At 56.1% G+C, this 19,158-nt stretch overlaps 2 protein-coding genes across 3 annotated transcripts; one reads left to right on the top strand and one right to left on the bottom strand.

Annotated features, from left to right (window-relative positions):
- Positions 1-39: 39 nt before the first annotated feature.
- On the bottom strand, positions 40-8,383 carry PALM3 (paralemmin 3). The gene is made up of 8 exons (XM_078054585.1): positions 8,188-8,383; positions 5,707-5,755; positions 4,618-4,698; positions 3,920-4,062; positions 3,698-3,782; positions 2,038-2,083; positions 823-1,922; positions 40-570 (listed from the first exon to the last, which is right to left on the bottom strand). Exons 1-8 carry the CDS (start codon positions 8,226-8,228, stop codon positions 49-51), a joined length of 2,067 nt encoding a protein of 688 aa, XP_077910711.1. The 5' UTR covers positions 8,229-8,383; the 3' UTR covers positions 40-48.
- Positions 8,384-13,111: 4,728 nt separating this feature from the next.
- On the top strand, positions 13,112-15,491 carry MISP3 (MISP family member 3). 2 transcript variants are annotated; one of them, XR_004909050.2, is made up of 3 exons: positions 13,112-14,242; positions 14,617-14,837; positions 15,109-15,491. XR_004909050.2 is itself a non-coding variant. In XM_036066512.2 (3 exons), exons 1-3 carry the CDS (start codon positions 13,675-13,677, stop codon positions 15,124-15,126), a joined length of 660 nt encoding a protein of 219 aa, XP_035922405.1. In that variant the 5' UTR covers positions 13,112-13,674; the 3' UTR covers positions 15,127-15,491. The 2 variants fall into 2 exon arrangements, 1 of the variants encoding a protein (XP_035922405.1); XM_036066512.2 differs by having other exon boundaries at positions 14,764-14,837.
- Positions 15,492-19,158: the final 3,667 nt, after the last annotated feature.

Here is a 19,158-nt window from a genome sequence, read left to right as displayed (position 1 = left end):
GCCGAGGTAGCTGTGAGAGGCGCTGGGTGCGGGGCGGAGGGCGTGGGCTCACATGACCGCACAGCACTGGCACGTCTTTTGCTTCGGGCCACTTGCCTCTTCACCCTCAGCAGGGGCAGATGGCTCGGGCTGCCGGGCAGGGGCATAGGTGGGCACGGGCCGGGCACTGGGGTGGGCCCTGGGCCCTTGCGCCCGAAGAAGTGGCTGGCACTCGGCAGGCTGCTCTGGGGCGGGGGTCTCCGCCAGGAGGGGGGTGGCGTCCCCCAAGGGGCCCTGGCCCTGAGCAGGGGTTTGGGGTCTTACAGATCTCTCCTCCAGGGAGCCTTCCTGCTTCTCCTGGGGCTGGGGTTCTTCTTCTGGCCTTGACTCTTCCTTGGCCCCCAAGGGAGCCCCTGCCTCACTCACCTCCTCTGCCTGACATTCCTGTCCTCCCCCGGACTCTCTCTGCTCTTCTGGACTCAGATCTTCCTCGACTGCTTCGGTCTTCTCTGCCTCCAGTGGTTCCTCACCTCCTCCTTTCTCGGCCTCCGATGGCTCCTCACCTCCTGTTCTCTCTGCCTTCAGTGACTCCTCACCTCCTCTTTTCTTGGCCTCCAATGGCTCTTCACCTCCTCTTTTCTCTGCCTTCACTGGTGCCTCAATTCCTCCCTTCTCTGCCTTCAGTGACTCCTCTCCTCCTCCTTTCTCAGCCCCCAATGGCGCCTCACCTCCTCCTTTCTCAGCCTCCAATGGCGCCTCACCTCCTTCCTCGGCCTCCAGTGGCTCCTCACCTCCCGTTCTCTCTACCTTTGGTGATTCCTTGCCTTCCTTTCTTTCCATCACTAATGGTTCTTCAGTTGCCTCTAGCTTTTCTTCATCTCCTTTCTGCTCTACTCCCAATGGTTCCTCATCTTCCTTCTCTGCCTCTAGCTCTTCCTCACCTCCTTTCTGCTCTACTTGCAATGGCTCCTCGCCTTGTTCCCTCTCTGCCCTCAGAGGTCCCTCAACTGCTTCCCTCTCTGTCCCCAGCTTTTCCTCACCCCCTGTCTGCTCTGGCTTGCTTCCTTCCCTCTCCACCATCAGAGACATGTCTGCTCCTTCCTGCTCTGTCCCTGCCTTTTCCTCACTCCCCTTTCCTCCGCCCACTGGTTCCTCTGCTTGGCTTCTCCCTGCCTCCCAGGCTTCCTCCCCTGCCCCCCTCTCTGCCCCCAGTGGACTCTCAGGTCCTCCCCCCTTTCCCCACACCCTTGGCCCTTCCAATCCCTCCACCACCAGCTCCTCCCACTCCTCACTAAGGGTCACCCTCTCCACCCAAATGAAAGACCCCTCCTCTCCTCCAGAGCCCCCTGGCCCATCAGCATCAGGGCTGCCCCTGGGAACGCCACCTTCTCCAGGAGCTGCTCCCTCCAGTCTCACCTGAAGTCTCGATGAGCCGGTCTGCGCAGCCTTCTGGCCCCTGCCCGCCTCCCCTGTGGCCTCTGAGTCGCTGCTGTCCGGTCCTCCCACCCCCTCCCAGACCACCTCCACGATGCCCCTGTCCGCTGTCACCCAGGAGGGGAGCTCTGGGCAGCTGGCTTCCTGCCTGTCCCCAACTGCCTCCAACACCATCTCCTCTACCTTAGCCTCCAGCTCTGGGCCCGTGGCCCCCATGGCACAGTCCTCTGTGGCCCTCAGCCCCTCCCATACCACCTTCACCACACCCCCTTTGGCCTCATCCACGCCCCCCTTGGATGCTGCCTGCCCCTGACAAGGCTCCTGCTCTGGAAGGGGGCTGGGTCCAGGGCAGGGGCCATTGGCTTCTGAGGAGGCCCCTGCTGCCCCAGGGAACAACCTCAGGGCTGGTGGAGCCCTGACAGCCTCATCTCTGGGCTCAGAGGGGGACTCTGGGGACGTGTCCACTGGTCCAGCTGGTAGGGAGGCTCTCTTGTTCAGATCAGCGTGGTCTTGGGGAGTGAGAGGAGGAAAGGAGAGGAGACAGGGGGCGACAGGGTGAGATTCTGGCCCCCCAGATTCAGGCCCCTCTTCTTGGGACCCCCAGGCCTGAGCACAAACACCCACCTGTGGGACCTGCCTCCACGGTAGGCTGCGAGAGAGGTCGGTGACCCTGCAGGGATGGCAGAGACAAGGTCAGGCCAGCCGGTGTCTCCACCTCCAGCCTCCCTGCATGCGGGTACCCTCCCCTGCTCAAACACCCTCAATGTCCCCCCCCCCCCCCCCGATCTCGCTCAGGACCAAACCCTCAGCCTTCCTCACCTGTCTTACCACCCCCTGCTCTAATGCCTCACACACTAGGTGCTTAATACTGTGTCCATGAGCCATAGCTCTGTATTAGGGACCTACTCTGTCAGCTACTGAGGTTGCTGTGGGACAAGGGACACTTACTTAAGCCTTTTGCTATGGGGACTTACATTCCGGGGGGGTGAGGTATAAACATAAACACAAATAAACAGGTAATGCCAGGGAGTGAGCAAGATTATGGCAGAAAAAATAAAAAAGCAGGAGGAGGGGCTCTGGAGGAAGTGACACTGAACAGAGAGAGACCCGAAGGGTAGGAAGAGCCAGCCTTGAGTCAAGAGGTAGGTAAGGGCATTCCAGGCCAAGGGGAAAGCAAGTGCAAAAGCCCTGGGGCTGCAATGAGCTACACAAGTTCAAGAACTAGAAAAGAGGGTCAGCATAGCTGGAGTGGGGGGGGGCAGTGCGAGAGTATGAAAATGGGCTCAGGGAGGGGAACGGAGGGATGGCCAAGCTCCAGGGATCTCCTCCTCACAGTTCTCTGATCTTACCCTCTTTCCAGCCTCCAGGCCTTTACATGGGCTGCTTCCTCTGCCTGAAATTCCCTTTCCACTCTTGCCTGGCTCCCACTCAGATTCAATATAGAGGGCACTGCCTCCAAGAAGCCTTCCCTGAACGCCCAACTTCACTCAGGTGATTCCTCTGTGCTCCTCCCCTGCCCAGGTCTCCCCCCATCACAGACTCTTGGACGGTGAGCTCCCTGAGCTCCCGTGGGCCAGGAATCCTAACTTGCACCTCTCTGGCAAGAACTCCTGGCCTATGCTAAAAACCCAACAAGTGCTTCCCACATCCATGAACAGGTCTCCTTCTCCCTCTGTGCCCTGAAATGGGCACCTAGGAGCTAAGGTAAGACATCAGGGAGAGCGGGCGACTGTGGAAAAGCTGCACCTCACTGTGGCCAGGCACAAATGGTGCCAGATCTTTGGACTTCAGGGACAACCCAGAGAGCCAGATTTTAATGTGAAGTTGTCGAAAGCCTGTGTGTTGCGTAGCATGCAGAATATATCTTAATAAAAGTGCTACTAAAACAAAAGCCCATGTGGATGCCCCAGATCACAAGAGCATCTCATGGTGACCCATTCCTCACTCTGAGGCCAAATTCCATGAGCCCCCCCCCCCACATCTTCCCACCGTATTCCTCATTCTGGCCAGATTAGCAATCATATAGGAAAACTTTTCCTCCTGCCCGTGCCTGGTGCGAAGCTGTGATCTTGTTGATCCGCCCCCTCATCTCATCCAGCTGTGTGCTGTTGCTATTCTCATTTTAGACCTAGGGAAACAGGCTGGAGCAAGGCAAGCGACTTGTCCAAGACCACAAAGCAAAGAAATAGCAGAGGACTCACTGGTTAAACTGCACTTGGAGAAATCCTGCTTCTGTCCCTGCTGGCCGCCTCCCCCCCCCCAGTTTGCTCCCCTGGCCCCTCACCTGTCTGCGCCAGGTGGGCCTGCCTGAGGACTTGTGCTGGGCACCTGTGGATGCACCTTGCAACAGCTGCAGCTGAGATTGGAGTCTGAGGAAGAGAGGAGGCTGCTGGGAGCCAGGCCCCCAGGCTCAATGCTCCCCCGCCACCACCAATCCCCAATTTGCCACTTCCCTGGAGTGGACCTGGGGACCTGGCCTAGCCAGGTTGGCAGGGGCCCGACTCACGTGAACAAGCTGTCTTCCAAGTTCTGGATTCGGGCCTGAGCCTGGCCCTCAGGTGACTGGGGGTCTTTCGAGGCAGACTCCTCCTGCCGCTCCGTCCCCTCAGCCGACCCGTCCATTAGCCAACGCTCCCGGAGAGACTTCCTCTGGGCATGGGAAGGCAGCTCGGGCTGTGCACACTGACTCCCCCCACCCCATGTAGGGTCCCCTCCTAATGTCCTAGGCTGGGAAGATTTCTTATTGCCCAAAACCACCCGAATGGGACAGACCTTTCTCTTTCAGGGTGGGATATGATACATGGCCTCACTGTGCACCCCAATATTGCCGGGTGGGACAGACACCCCATTACCAGCCCACAGTTCTTCCAGCCTAGAACAAAACACCCATCATCTTCCAGAATGGGACAGGCGCCGGCAGAGGTGAAAGCAACGTCTCTTTTGGCCCCTCCCTACCCCGAAGCTGGACAAACACCTTCACTGTCCCCATACTCTTCCCCCAAAGGTGGTACAAATGTCCCCATCACCACCACTACCTCCCCCCACTCTCCCAAGCAGAGGAAAAATGCCCCCCAAGCTGGAACCCATGCCCCCAATTGCTCCCCCAAATTGGACACAGGCTCCTATGATTCCCCCCAAACCGACTCTCATAGACACCCCCACTTCATTGCCCAGGCTGGGGAGGCGCCCCTGCCCGCCCCCAACCTTGAGCCGCTCCACGCGGAGTTTCTCCTCCTCCAGCTCCCGGCGCGCGGCGCGGATCGCCTCCTGCAGCCGCCGCTTCTCCTGCGCACAGAGGACCGGGAGCTGCCCACGGGCCGGGCGGGGCCGCCGCCTCCCTTTCCGCCTTCCCTCCTCCGCGGGGCTCGCGGGGGCTCCCGGGACTCCCGGGGCTGCGAGCCGGGCGGGGCGGCGGAGCGCACGTCGGGGCCCCGGGCGGGGAGGGGGCTGCGGAGGCGCTGACTCAGCAGCGGGTGGGGGCGGGGCGGCGGGGGCGGGGCCGGCCGCGCCCGGGATGCTGCGGAGGCCTCGCCCGCGCCGAATGGGGGTCTGTGGAAGGGGGTGGGGGGCGGGGCCTTGGAATGGGGATCCCCAAGGGGGAGACGGAGCTGTGGGGGTCCGAGATATAGGGTTACAGAGAGGGGGGTTCAGAGAAATGGGGGTCCAGTTATGGATATCAGAGGGAGGGGGTGCCGTCGTGAGCGTCCAGAGAGACTGGGGCGTAGAGATGGGGTCCGGAGAGATGGAGGTGCAGAAATCGAGGGCTGAGAGATAGGAGTTAGTGAGATGGGGGTTCAGAGAGATGGGGTACAGATATAGGGGTCAGAAGGATGGAGGTTCAGAGAGACCGGGGTGTAGAGATGGGGTCCAGAAAGATGGGGGTGCAGAAGCGGGAGATCAGAGACTAGGGATTAATGAGATGGGGTTCACAGGGATGGGATCCAGAGAGATGAGGATCCAGAGATGGGGGTCTGAGAAATGGGGTTCAGACATGGGTTGTTTGGGAGACAGGGGTTCAAGAATGGAGCATCAGAGTGTGGAGTACACAGCCTCACCATTCTGAGGGTGGTGGTGACCGCATAGAGGAACTGGGGAGCAGAGGGGCCTGAGGATTTAGGTGGGGCGCCCCAGGCAGGGCTGGAGCTGAGGGTGCCTTCCCCCTCCTCCCCCCACCACACACTTCACAGCGTTAGGCCTGCTTCCCGGATTGAGAGAGAGGTGAGGAAGAGACCTGGGGCAAGACTAGGAGGGCCCAGCACGCCGGGCGGAGCGCCCTGGGAGGGCTTCACTTACAGCGATGACCTCTAGCCGCTGCCGGTAGAGGGAGCTCTCGGCCATGGGCCTGTGGGGAGAAGGCAGACACTGCGGAGGGGGTCTCCCAGGGCCCCGCCCCGCATCAGGCCACCTCCTGAATGCTCCTCTCTGAGCCAAGATCCCTGAGCTGCTTGGAAACCAACCGAAGCCCAGCATTTTCCTCTACCTCCCCTTTGCAACTGAAAGGAGTTGGGGGAGAGCCCAGGGGTCCTATGGGGGGGCGGGGAGAGCAGAGACCATGACAAGTTGAGCTAAAGCCCTTCCTAGGCCTTACATCACCTCTCTGAGCCTCAGTTTCCTCATCTGTAAAATGGGCTGGAATAACTTCATCCTCACCTTGCAGAGAGGTTCCCTTGCAAGGAAACACCCATGCAGGAAAAAATAGGACATAGTGTTCCAAAAACAGTAGTGTCATTTATTATTAATAACTTTAGTAATTCCTATGATTAATAATGTTTATGGTTAATTATAAGAACCATTCCCAGGCTGTCCTACAGGCACTCTCAAATCCTGCCAGGCCCCTAACATGCTGTGTGTCTCTTTCCAATTCCACACCCTCTCCAGAGCTCGGCTCCTACCCAGGATACTCCTTCAGCCCTGGGGGATGAGGGAGTCTGGGGAGCAAAGTGTCCATCCCACAGTGGACACATGCCATTGCCATGGTAACTGGAGCTACCTGCCAACTCTCCTCCCTGGGAGCAAAGGTTACCAGGTCACGTAGCCTAGCGTTGGACTCTTGAGCTGGGAGGAGGCAGAGGGGTCTTGCTGTTTAAGGTTTAACCTGAGATCCCCCCATCATTGACCTCCTTGCAGCACCCCAGGATCCCCACTTCCCAGCCTACAGAGCCACCCTTTCTGTGGGTTGGGACATTGTCACATGAACCTATCATCACAGATGTGCATTGATCACTCACTATGTGCACATGCTTCACAGGCCAATATCTAGAAGGATCTATCTATTTGCCTGTTGTCCCTGACATTTAGCCCAGGGAGGAGGGCACAGGGCAAGCCCTCAAACATTTATTAATTTGAGCACTAACTCTATTGCGTGAGCATTAGCCTCATTGCTCAAACTCTGCTGGGGCCTCCCAGATCTTCCCTGGCGACACCATAAAGACATAATAATGCAATGCTTATTACCTATAGTGCTCAAAGTGCTCTAGAGGGTTTCCGCTAGGCTCCCCCAGTCACCTCCGCCTCTCCCTCCCTGCCCTGATCTTGAGACACTGTAGTCCACTCTTTGCTGAGTTGATATTCTGAGAATAAAATCAGCCAACCATTATTAGCCAGTGCATACCATATGCCAGGTGCTGTTAAATGCTTTGTCTCCAGTAATTCATTTAATCCTCCCAATGATCCTGGGAGGCAATCGTACTACTGTCCCTATTTTATGGATGGGGAAACTGAGGCTCCAAGAAGTAGTGGAAAGACTTGTCTAAGATCATTGAGTTAGGAGATCAGAACTCAGGGCTCTTAGGCCCAAAACACTGGGAACACTGCAGGGAAGAGGGGAGTCTAGGCACCCTCTTATGGCAGCCACGAGGCCAGAGATCAGCCTGGGAGTTCCGATTTCAGTTGAACTAGGGGGTTGAAGTCATGCTTTGCAGGGTATCCCAAAGGGAGCCCAGACCCCTGCTAATAAGTTCGCCCTTGGGGGAGGGCTAAAGTCCCCACCCTCTGCTGTCCCATTCCCAAGATGTAATCTCCCTGCCTCTTCCTTGCTGGGGGGGTGGGGGTGGAGATCGGGTTCCCATTGCTAGGCAACCAGGTTTGTAGTTGGTGAATAATGCAACGGGGGACCCAAAAGAGTGAGCAACCAAATTGGGGTCCCGGGGGGGGAACTCTTTTCCAGAACTCTTTACAAACCTCTGGAGTCCCTCCCCCCTCTTACTTTAAAATGCCCTCAAAACTTGAATATTAAAATTCTCTGCACACCCCGTTTGATAGTGTTTATCTCCAACTCTACAAGAACAGTGTTCGTGGCCGTGGCCTTTTGTCACCAGGAACACTTGGTGACCATTTCACTAAGCGGGTGATGGTTCCGATTTTGCCATCATCTTTCCCAGTTTGGGAGCTGTTAACTTTTTCTGTTGTATCTCAAGCATTTTTTCCCACCCTGGACACTGAGGGATGTTTCTAGAGGCAAAACATGGGAGTGAGGGACCCTGGCATTTCCCGCCCCCTCCCCAGTCAGAGCCCCACCCCCAGGCTGGACTTTGAGCTTGAAGACTGCCTGCAGAAAATCCCTGAAAAAAGGAGGTGGGGGTCCACATCTCCCACCTGACTCTCTGGGGGAGGGGGACATAAAAGCCCGTGGGGTTGGCTGCTGAGCTCTCTCCATTCCCCCTAGTGCCCTTAGGAGAGGCCAAGCTGGGGCTCTCACCCCCCGGGAAAGGCCAGCGACCTCCGAGCCCCTCCCAGGCCCTGCCCACCAACCCCCCCCCCATCCCGGACACTTACATGGGTGTGGCCGGAGACCACATCTGGCTCTGCAGGGCCATCTCTGCCCAGAAGCCCACCTTCAGGTCTCCAAGATCAGGACCCACCACCCGTTTGCCTGAAGGTGCCCTGGAGGCTGTGACTCGGCTGGTGGGAAGGGGGAGCTGCAGGAGGGCACTGGGAAAGCTGGTCCAGCTGGTTTGGGCCAGGAGGCAGGAGGCGCAAGCACGAGGCTCGAGGGGGGCTGGGGGCTGGCGGGCAGTTCTGGGGAGGTACTATCAGCTGTCCTGATAAATTATTTACCAGCCACTGGCCTCCTTGCCGCACTTGGCTGCCTCACAGCGAACACACTCACATGCATGGTGCAGTGTGTGGGCGGGAACGGGGCGTCACTGACCCCTCCAGAGAATGGCATCTGTCCTTGGCACCCCAGATGCCTCTCAAGTCCAGCTAGCTGCCCACCAAGGGTCACCAACGTGGCACATCACACGCGTGAGATACTCTTATAAACTACTGCCCTCCCTTCTTGGACCCTGGCTCTTGGGTGGGGAGGGAGGCACTGATCCAACTAAGGGATTCTGGAGACCAGAGGCTGAGCACCATGGGAACCAGGAGGCCTGGCCCCTGGGTAACTGTGGATGACTTGCCCCAGGTTTCTAGGCCGTGGTTTGCCCTTTGTGAAATGGAGAATTAGATCAAGTGGCCTCCAGGACCCCGACCCCCCTTAGATGCTATAACAGTTAGGGGTGGGGCAGTGGTGAGGAAGGTCCAGAGAACTTCTTACCCAAATCTTGAGGGTCCCTGTTCTATCATCCCCATCCTCTTCTTAAAGGGCCAGCATCCTGTTTGTCAGGTGACAGCATGCCTCATTTACCCTTTGCCGTTTGGGGAAATCATCTCTTACTTTCCAGGCTAGTCTCCCACAGCCCCCAATCCTTCCCCCATCACAGTCCTGGTCCCGCTGTGCAATTTGACGTGAACCTCAGTGAGGGGGACCTTGCCCCCGCTAGGACCCTCCCCATGTGACCAAGGGAATGTGCCTACCTAACTCTTCCCTCCCTCTTTTACATCTTACCCGGGGTACTCAGACCCCAGAATTCCCTGCCCAAATGGTCCTGTGCTTCCTGAATGCAGACCACACGGCCAGGGTGCACCTCACCCCACCACCTCCAGCCTGACAAGTGGTCAAGGGCAGCTACTGGCGGAGGGGTGAGGATCAAGCTTGGACATGCGGCACGGGGTCCCCAGGGGCAGGCACAAGGCTCCTTGCTATGCAGGAGAGAGTTGAAGGTGGGAAAGGGGGCCAGGCTGAGAGCTGAGGTCTCCCTGAGCCCCACATTCTAGTACAAGACTCTTAAGGATTCAAAATGTTTTCATTTGAACCCGGCCTTCTAAGTCATTCTGAAAATACATTTGCCATGATAGGAGGAGAGAACATACTTTTTAAATCAGTTTTTAATCGTGGTAAAATACATATAAAATTTACCATTAGTGGCATTTAGTACATTCATGGTGTTGTGCAGCCATCCCCTCTGGCACCGGAATATCTCCATCACCCCGAAAGGAGACCCCACGCCCATGCACAATCTCTTCTGATTTCCCCTCCCCCAGCCCCTGGCAACCACCAGTCTGTCCCTGTAGATTTACCTACTCTGGACATTTCATATAAATGGAATCATATACTATGTGGCCTTTTGTATGTCTGATTTCTTTCACTCAGCACAATGCTTTTTTTTTTTCTAAAGATTCATTTATTTGAGAGAAAGTGAGAGAGAACGAGAGAGAGAGAGAGAGAGAGAGCATGAGCAGGGGAAGAGGCAGAGGGAGAGGGAGAAGCAGACTCCCCGCTGAGCAGGGAGCCTGACACAGGGCTCAATCCCAGGACCCTGAGATCACGACCTGAGCTGAAGGCAGACGCTCAACCGACTGAGCCACCCAGACACCCTAACGCAGCATAATGTTTTTTTTTTTTTAATATTTTATTTATTTATTTGACAGAGAGAGTGAGAGAGCACAGTAGAGGGAACAGTAGAGGGAGAGGGAGAAGCAGGCTCCCCGCCAAGCAGGTAGCCCGATGTGGGGCTCGATCCCAGGACCCTGGGATCATGACCTGAGCTGAAGGCAGACGCTTAACCATCTGAGCCACCCAGGTGCCCCAGCATAATGTTTTTAAGATCCATCCACAATGTAGTGTGTGTCAGTGTTTCATTCTTTTTATGGCTGAATAATATTCTTTTTTTTTTTTTTTAAGATTTTATTTTTTTAGGTAATCTCTACACCCAATGTGGGACTTGAACTCACAACCCTGAGATCAAGAGTTGCATGCTCCACCAACTGAGCCAGCCAGGGACCCTGAATAATATTCCATTGTATGGATTTACCACATTTTATTTATCTATTCATGTGTTGATTGACATTTGGGTTGTTTCTACCTTTTGGAGGAGAGAATGTATTTTTTAAAAAGATCTATTTATTTATTTGAGAGAGAGAGTGCCCACACAAGGGGGAGGAGCAGAGGGAGAGGGAGAGAGAATCCCAAGCAGGCTCTGTGCTGAACACAGAGGCTGACGTGGGGCTCGATCTCACAACTCTGAAATCATGACCTGAGCCAAAATCAAGAGTTGGAAGCTCAACTGACTGCACCACACAGGTGCCCTGAGAATGTATTTTATTTAATTGTTTGTAGCTTGATTTTACAACTGTTAAATAGTTAGATGTATGGTATGTAGACTTCCCTTTGTATTCTTGTCCTGTATTCTACTTCGAGGCAAGATTGTTCTATTTATAATTGTGTCTGTCTCCCAAACTCAACTGCACCTTCCAAGTCTGATTTGTTTCTTTATTCCCAGCACTGGGGTAGGTGCCTCGTACATATCATTAAATAAATCTTAAGCGACTGTTATGTATCAGGCACTGTTCTAGGCATGGGGTAGTTGGGTCTAGGCGTGACCAAACAGAAAATGCTGTAAGGCAGCTCACTTTTGGTGGTGGTGAGGAGAGAGATGATATTCAAATAAAGGCAATTAGTGATAACTGGTAACTGCTCTGCGAGTTACAGCCAACAGCAGGGTTAGGGTTATGGAGAAGGGCTGTGTGTGATGCAGGCTGGGTGATCAGGGACTATTTGTCTAAAGAAGTGATATCTGAGTTAAGACCTGCATAGCAGAAGCCAGCCATGTGATGAGTCCTTCCAAGCAGGGAAAAAAGGCAAGTAAGTGCAAAGGCCCTGAGGTAAGAGTGCACTTGGGGTTTGAGGGAAGCACAAAAGCTGGAATGGAGGAGTGAGGGAGGGAGTGTCCGAAGATGAGATCTGAGAAGTGGGCAGGACCTTCTGGGTCAGAGGAGGGAATTTGGATTTTTCTTCTGAGTGTGGTGGGGAGCCATTGGAGGGACAGTGAAGTGGCTGGGATGAGGGTGGAGAGACGTGAACAAATTCAGAATATGTTTTGGGGGGCAGAGCCTGCAGATCCAACAGCAATCCAACATATGGATGGATTAGAGCAGGGCTGAGAGAGAGAGGTTGAGGTAGATTCCCAGGTTTGGGGCATGAAAAACAGAATGGATAAGTTGCCACACATAGTGGGAAGTAGAGTTGGGGGGATCCGAGAGTTCAGTTTTGAAAGTGTTCAGTTTGACATCTATTACACTGAAGAGTGTTGAAGATGAGTCCAAAACCCAGAGAAGTCAGAGGTAGAGATATAAATTTGAGAGACACCAGCACAGAGATGGCATTTAAAGTATGAGGTTGGGGGACGCCTAGGTGGCTCAGTCGGTAAGCATCTGCCTTTGGCTCAGGTCATGATCCCGGGGTCCTAGGATCGAGTCCTGCATGGGGCTCCTCTCCCTTCTCAGCAAGGAGACTGCTTCTCCCTACTCAGGGAGAGAGTAGAAGGAGAGGGTGGGAAGGAGGGAAGTCACCAGGGTGGGCAGAGAATTGGGGGAAGGAGTGACCAGATAGTTGGATTATTCCCGAGGCTGTTTAGCGCTCCCCCTTTCTCTAGGTAACTATATCTTTCTTCCTGGTCACCCCAGAATGGTGGAGTGGGGCCAGAGGTCACATTTGGAGAGAGCCTGGGGGAAGAGTGGAAATTGTCTTTTAGGGGCGTCGGTCCTGCCCTTGAACGCCACGGTCTGGCGCCACCTGTGGGGAGCTGCTCCATACCGCAAGCCTGGATACCTCTCCGGGGACTTTCCAGCCGCCTGAGCCCAAGGTGACCGCCTTTCAACCGCAGCTGCTCCGCTAAGCCCTGGGTGCGCTGTGTCCGTCCCTCTTCCCTCAATCTGGAAGTGCGCTTGGCCGCGGGCGCCTCGAGGACTTTTCCAGGAGGGGTGAAGGGAAAGCAGCCTCTGAGCTTGACGCGGGCAGTGGCACACCTCTCGGAAAAGGCCTCGCTGAGCCCAGAAACCCGGAGAGAGCCTGGGGCGCGCCAGGAGAGGGCTCCTGGCGCCCCCTCCAGCCTGAGCCGTACGCTGCAGGGGTGGAATGTGGATGGACCGCCCCGAGGCCAGGGGCGTTGCGGCCCGCCGGCCTGGGCGGGGCTAGCAAGGCCCCGGAAAGATGGCTTTGGAGGACACCAGCACCAGAGGGCCAGCGGTTCAAAGGCCCAGCCCGAGGCACAGTTGGGGTCAAGCCTCCTGGGAATGCCGGGGACGTGGGAGCGAAAAGGTGGCAGGGTGGCGCCCCGAGAGTTGAATGGCACCCAGACTTGTCTCCCAGCTGGCGGGCCGAGTCCAGGGAAAACCTCTTACAAGAAGTCTGGTGCCCCGAGCTGACCTGAGGCGCGTCAGAGCACGAAATGCGGTGCCCTGCCGAGGCCCCCGTCCCCTCCCCGCCCCGAGGGCGGGGCCAGGGCGGGGCCGTAAGTCTTCCCTGCAGGTGCAGGGGGCGGTGCCCGGCCCTGCCCCGGGGGGCCGTTCTTGGAGGCCAGGGGCGGGTCAGAGAAACGGCCGAGGTAGGCGACGCCTTGGAACCCGCGGGCGGTGACTGTGCCACAGGTGCCGCGCAGGGCACCGTGGTCTCAGCTCTGGGCATCAAAACTCCGGCGCTGGAAACTAAGTCTTCCAAGCTGCTCCCAACCCTGGACACCGAGGCCCCCGGGCCAGAGAGCGGAGCCCTGGGGTCGTCCGAAGAGCGGGGCCCCGAGACCCCCGGGTCAGCTAAGTCCCAGGGCCTGCCGCAGAGCAGGACGCTGAGGTCCCCAGGCCAGGAGGCAAGGTCTCCGTGCCCTCCGCAGAGCAGGACGCGGAGACAGCTGAGCAAGAGAGCGAAGTCCTTGGGCCATCAGTGGGGCTGGACGCAGAACGCCCCGGGCCGTCTGCAGCTGGGGGTTTTGAGAATCTCCGGCCCGGCAACCACGACCCCAAGCCGTCTAAAGCGCGAAGCGCGGGGTTCCCGAAGCAGTGTCCTCTTCAGGATCCCGAGCCTTCTCCTCGGGATCAGATTCCGAAGGCCCCCTGCAGCATTTTCTACTGCGCCCGAAGACCCGGCAGGCCCCCGAGGAGCCGTTCATGGAGACGCCCATCGAGCGAGAAATCCGCCGCAGCTGCGAACGCGAGGAGAGCCTGCGCCGGAGCCGAGGCCTGAGCCCGGGCGGTGCAGGCCGAGAACTCGTCGAGCTGCGCGTGCGGCCGGTGCTCAGCCTGCCCAGCCCCGGCCCCGCGCTCCCGCGCGCCTTGGAGCGCGCGCGGGCGGGCGCGCAGATGCAGCGAGACATCGAGCGGGAGGCCCACCGTCAGGCGGCGCTGGCGCGCCCCGCAGCCCCAGAGCGCTGCGCCCGGCCGCCGCCGCCGGCGCTCGGCGAGCTCAAGCGATTCTTTGAGGCCGCCGGGGGACGCGGCTCCTCGTCGGCGGCTGAAGGCGGCGCCGTCCCGCAGGGGCTGCCCGATCCCGGAGGCCGGCGGCGCTTGGCCGTGCAGGGTCGGTGCCCGGTGCTGGCCGGCGCCCCGCCGCGGGTCGCGCGGTCGCTGCTGGAGCAGGAGGTGAGCGAGGTGCGTGAGCGCGAGCGGGAGCTGCAGCGCCAGCGGCTCAGCGTCTACGGCACCGCCGAGTTCAAGGAGCCCGCGCCGAGCCTCACGGGTAAGCCACGCGCTCCCTGACGCTGGGGTCTGTCAGGGCTCCAGCCGCCCTCACCGACTGCCCAACTCCAGTGGCCTCTCTTCTGGCCCTCAGGTACCCCCTCAGGGCTCCCAGACTCCTGGGACAGCCCCCCCAACTCTCTGTACCCTGCCCACCGCTTCAGGGCTGCCCGCTCCCTGTGCTCCACCCCGTACTCGGAATGGTCGACTCCCGAATCCACCTCACCTAGGCTCTTGGTGAGAAAGGGAGGAGGATTCTAGGTGTCTTTATCGGGTTCCAGGGAACCCTGCTTGGGTTCTGGCACTCCTGGATCCTCCCTCTGAATTTACGAGTTTCCACCTCCCCACTCTGGGTTCGCCTCCCTCCTCCTCCAGGTTGCTCCCTCCTTCAGAATGGAGGCTTCCATGGGAAGCAGGGTAAACGCCTGTGTGTTTAAGGGGCGCGGCCGGCCTCCCTGGTCCTGGCCGCCTCCAGCTGGTGACAGGAGGGGCAACCCCGGCTGAGCGTCCCTTCCCCCGCAGCGAGCAGGGGCGACGGAAAGCTGGCGGTGACCTGGCCTCCCCGCAGAAAGGCGTCTGAGAGCGGCTTGGAGCAGGTGGGAGCCCCTTTCCCCCTCTTGCCTCAAGCGCTAGTCGCTCGTCCCTCCCCCCTCCTCCTCGGGCGCCAGGGTGCTGGGCCAGGGAACGTGCACCCCCGCGCCCCCTGGGAAGTCACTCTGGGCTAGGACACAAAGTTCTGGGCAAGGCTCGGGGGTGACTAGGATGCGGTAGTCCCGGGGCCCAAACTGCCCCACCCTGTGCCTGGGTGTCCCTCCTGCGGTGCGCGGGTGCTTAAAGTCAGCCTTCCGTCTGGCCTCCTCTCCCCAGGAGGAGCGGAAGCCTTGAGGTTCCAGCAGGCTGGGACCCCCTGCCAGAGGTAACATGCATATCAGAGGAAACTGGTAGGGGTGCCCAGGAGTGCTCTCGGAATCCACTGAAGGCCTGGAAGAGGGCCAGCCGTCTGCGCTGGGGAAGATGAAATCGACCAGCTCCTCCTTGAACCTGACTGTGAAATTGACCAGTCTCTTCTATAAAACTGTTAGTCCCGGCTGGGAAACACTACCACTCTCAAACTGCCAGTGAAACTGTTCAGCCCTTCTCCGCCTAACTGCAAACCCAACTGGCCTCTCCCTCTGGCCTTTGCGATTAGAGGGCCAGGGTCTCCGCCTCGGCTACCCTCACTCCCCAATAAAGCCCCTTCTTTCTGGGCAGTTCAGGCTGTTTTCCTCTGGGTCCCTTCGTCTGGGCTGCGGCTGGAGCGCGCCTGGCGGAGGAAGGCCTGAGAAAGCTGCAGGAGGCGCGGGCCAGGATACAGAATGTACCCCTTAGCGCCCTGTTCTGGGGCTGCTGGTCTCCCCCGTCCCGGCCCGGGTCTTGGTGCCCCCTGGCGGCGCGGCGCGAACTGCGGCGTTCGGACAAATGAGCCCAAGCCCTTCCTTTTTCCAGACCTCGTCAACATTTATTGGTGCCAACTGCATGCCCGGAGCTGGGCGCTGGCTAGACAGAGGTGATAAGAGGTTGTTCCTGCCCTGGGGACGTAAACAATAGCTACTAAAAAAAGGCGGTGGTGGTGAAGGGTACAAGCTTCTTAGCAGGGCATACAAGGCCATTTATAATCTGTCCAGCTATCGCAAACTTCACATGCCTTATAGACCCCAGACAGATACTAAGGAGAGAAATGGGGTGTGCTTTAAAATGCCTTGTTTCAACGGGCAGGTAAGTGTTCCTCCATATCAGCAGTACTACAAATGAGTGAACTCAGTGGTGCCAGAGCTTCTGATTTCCAAAAGCATGGGGGTGTGTGGGGGGGAACCCAGCCTTTAAAAGAGAAATCTAGGGGACCCCGGGGGGTTCAGACCATTAAGCGTCTTAGGTTCAGGTTATGATCTGCGGTCTGGGGATCGAGCCCCATGTCTGCCTTCCCACTAGGCATGGGAGTCTGCATCTCCCCCTGCACACACTCTCTCTCTCAAATAAAATCTTAAAAAAAAATAAATCTACTGAACTTTAAACGTGACTTTTGGGGCACCTGGGTGGCTCAGTCTGTTAAGTGTCTGCCTTCGGCTCAGGTCATGATCCCGGGGTCCTGGGATGGAGCCCCACATTGGGCTCCCTGCTCAGCAGGGAGCCTGCTTCTCTCCCTCTGCTGCTCCCCCTGCTTGTGCTCTCTCTCAAATAAATAAATAAAATATTTTAAAAATGTGACTATTTAGAAAACTTTTTAAATTGGGTGTGGGGCACAGGAGGTGCAACAAGCAGCACCTGTTTGCACTAGAGCTCGTAGCTGTCAACTGTCAAGGCTGCCTTAATTTCTCTCCCAAGCCCTCAATTTCTCTCCCAAGCCGAGGTTCAAGCCCCCCTTTCATGGGGTTCAAGAGAGTCTGTGAACACCCTAAGTTGAATAAGTGTATCTGTGCAGTTTTATTCTGTGGTTTTAGGGTACCAGCTTCTTAGGGGGGCACTGAGATCCAGAGAAGACCCAGGAATGTTTTAGAATCATTGTTTCAACGCTTGGATCTGTCCAACTCTTTATGCCCTGGGTCTAGCAACAGGCTTGATTCTCCATAGGGAGGACAAGTAGCTAATGAAGAATGAAATAATGCTCACACAGCATTGGACCCCAAGAGAAGCTCAGTCTAAAAACGAACCACCTGGGGTGCCTGGGTGCCTCAGTCGTTAAGTGTCTGCCTTCGGCTCAGGTCATGATCCCAGGGTCCTGGGATCAAGCCCCACATCAGGCTTCCTGCACAGCCAGGAGCCTGCTTCTCCCTCTCTCACTGTCTCTGTCAAATAAATAAATAAAGTCTTTAAAAAAATAAAAATAAAAATAAATAAATAAAAACGAACCACCTGATCCCGGCATCAGCACACTGAGCGCATACTTGATGGTGACTCTGCAGAGAAAGCAAAGATCCAGCACTGTCAAGGTGGGAAATGGAAACAGCCAGAGCTGATTCTTAGTTCCCAGCAGGGGAGCTAAGAACTAAGCCTGTAGAGTTGACAGGACTACTAAAGTGTGGACCTGGGTTCTCAACCTTTCCTGCAAATTGAAATCACCTGAGGCACCCTTATGTTGAGTAAATCAGAATCTGACGGGGAGCTTGGCCTCACTATTTTTTTTAAAGCTCTACAGGTGCTTCCCACATGGAGCTAAGTTTGTGAACCATCATGTAGGTAGCTGTATGCTAGCAGTTATCAAAGTGTAGTGCTTGGACCAGCAGCCTAAGGATGGCTTGGGAACTCCTCACAAACGTATTCTTGGGCCCCATCCCAGACTTAAAAATCAGACCCTCCACATGATTCCATGCTAAAGTTGGAGAATCATGGTTATCGAGAGTTCACAAGCAACAGGATTCAGGAAATCAAGCCTGTTTCCTTCCTCTCCCAGTACTGCCACCATGCACCAGAAACCTTTGTTTTGTTTTGTTTTTTTAATTTTTAAAAAAGATTTTATTTGACAGAGAGAGACACAGCTAGAGAGGGAACACAAGCAGGGGGAGTGGGAGAGGCAGAAGCAGGCTTCCTGCAGAGCAGGGAGCCCGATGCGGGGCTGGATCCTAGGACCCGGGGATCATGACTTGAGCCAAAGGCAGACGCTTAATGACTGAGCTACCCAGGCGCCCCCAGAAACCTTTAGTTTTAAGTGGCCTTAAGGGAGACTGTCTAAAGCTGTGTGGCTGGTCTGAACTGAGATGTGCTGTAAGTATGAAAGACATCAGATTTCAAAGACTTACTACCCAAAAAGAACTATCTCAGTAATTTCTTGCATTGATTATATGTTGAAATAATATTTTTGATATGTTGGGTTAAATAAAAATCACTGGGGCGCCTGGGTGGCTCAGATGGTTAAGCATCTGAGCCTTCTGCTCAGGTCATGATCCCAGGGTCCTGGGATCGAGCCCCACATCGGGCTCCTGGCTCAGGAGGGAGCCTGCTTCTCCTTCTCCCTTTGCCTCTCTCCCTGCTCATGCTCTGTATCTCTGTGTCTCAAATGAATAAATAAAATCTTTAAAAAAAAAATCACTAAAATTAACCTGATCTTATTTTTTACCTTACCTTTTTAAATGTGGTTACTAGGATGTTTGAAATTACGTATGTGACTCGCATTTGTGGCTCAATTTAAACTTCTTTTGGACCAAGCTAAAGAGTCTTACAGTGTGTGTGTGTGTCTGTGTGTGTGCGCCCGTGTGTAACTCACAGGGACTAACTTAAAACCGGATTGGGAAGCTTCAGAATCCCCTTGAACTCATTCAGACTAAACAATCTTGATGAAGTCAGAAATTGTACCCCCCCCGCCACCGCCCCCCAAAAGATCAAGGGTTTTGGTGTCCAATCGGGATGATTAATTTTACCTCCCACGTCCGTTTTTGTCATCTTAAACTGAGGCTTGGAATACTAATGTGCCAGGGAGTTTTAGGTGAGTGCTTTGCTCAAAAACGTAAAGGTTAGGTCTCTCCTCTGACTCCAAAAATGCTACAAGGAACGAAAAGGCATGCCTTAAAGGGGGTAACTCGCAGATGAGTGACTGCCGGGTCAGGAAGAACACTCTTCCTCTCGCAAGGGACCAGCTGCAATCGGAAAGACCCGGTTCAGGTTCGAGCTCCGCCGCTTGCTCGCTGTAGCTTTGAATAGGTGAGTTTACCTCTCTCAACCCGGGTCTCCTTTCCAGTCCAAGGTCGGAGTTAAGGTTAGAGATCTCAAGCTGGAGTTCCTTACGGCTTTCCCACCCGGCGCGCCCCGGACACCCTGCGGAGTAAGACGACCTACCCACTCCATGACCCAAAAGCTGGAAGAGGAAGATTTGACTCTGGCCTTCAGGAAACTGACCCGCGGCCCTTTCTGGGGCACGTCGGGAAAGTCTTTTCGGTAAAAAGAAGT

The sequence above is a fragment of the Halichoerus grypus genome, chromosome 1 (assembly GCF_964656455.1).
Source record: "Halichoerus grypus chromosome 1, mHalGry1.hap1.1, whole genome shotgun sequence".
Classification (NCBI taxonomy): Eukaryota; Metazoa; Chordata; class Mammalia; order Carnivora; family Phocidae; genus Halichoerus; species Halichoerus grypus.
Note: the sequence above shows the minus strand (reverse complement) of the source record. Positions and strands in the feature narration are given on the sequence as shown.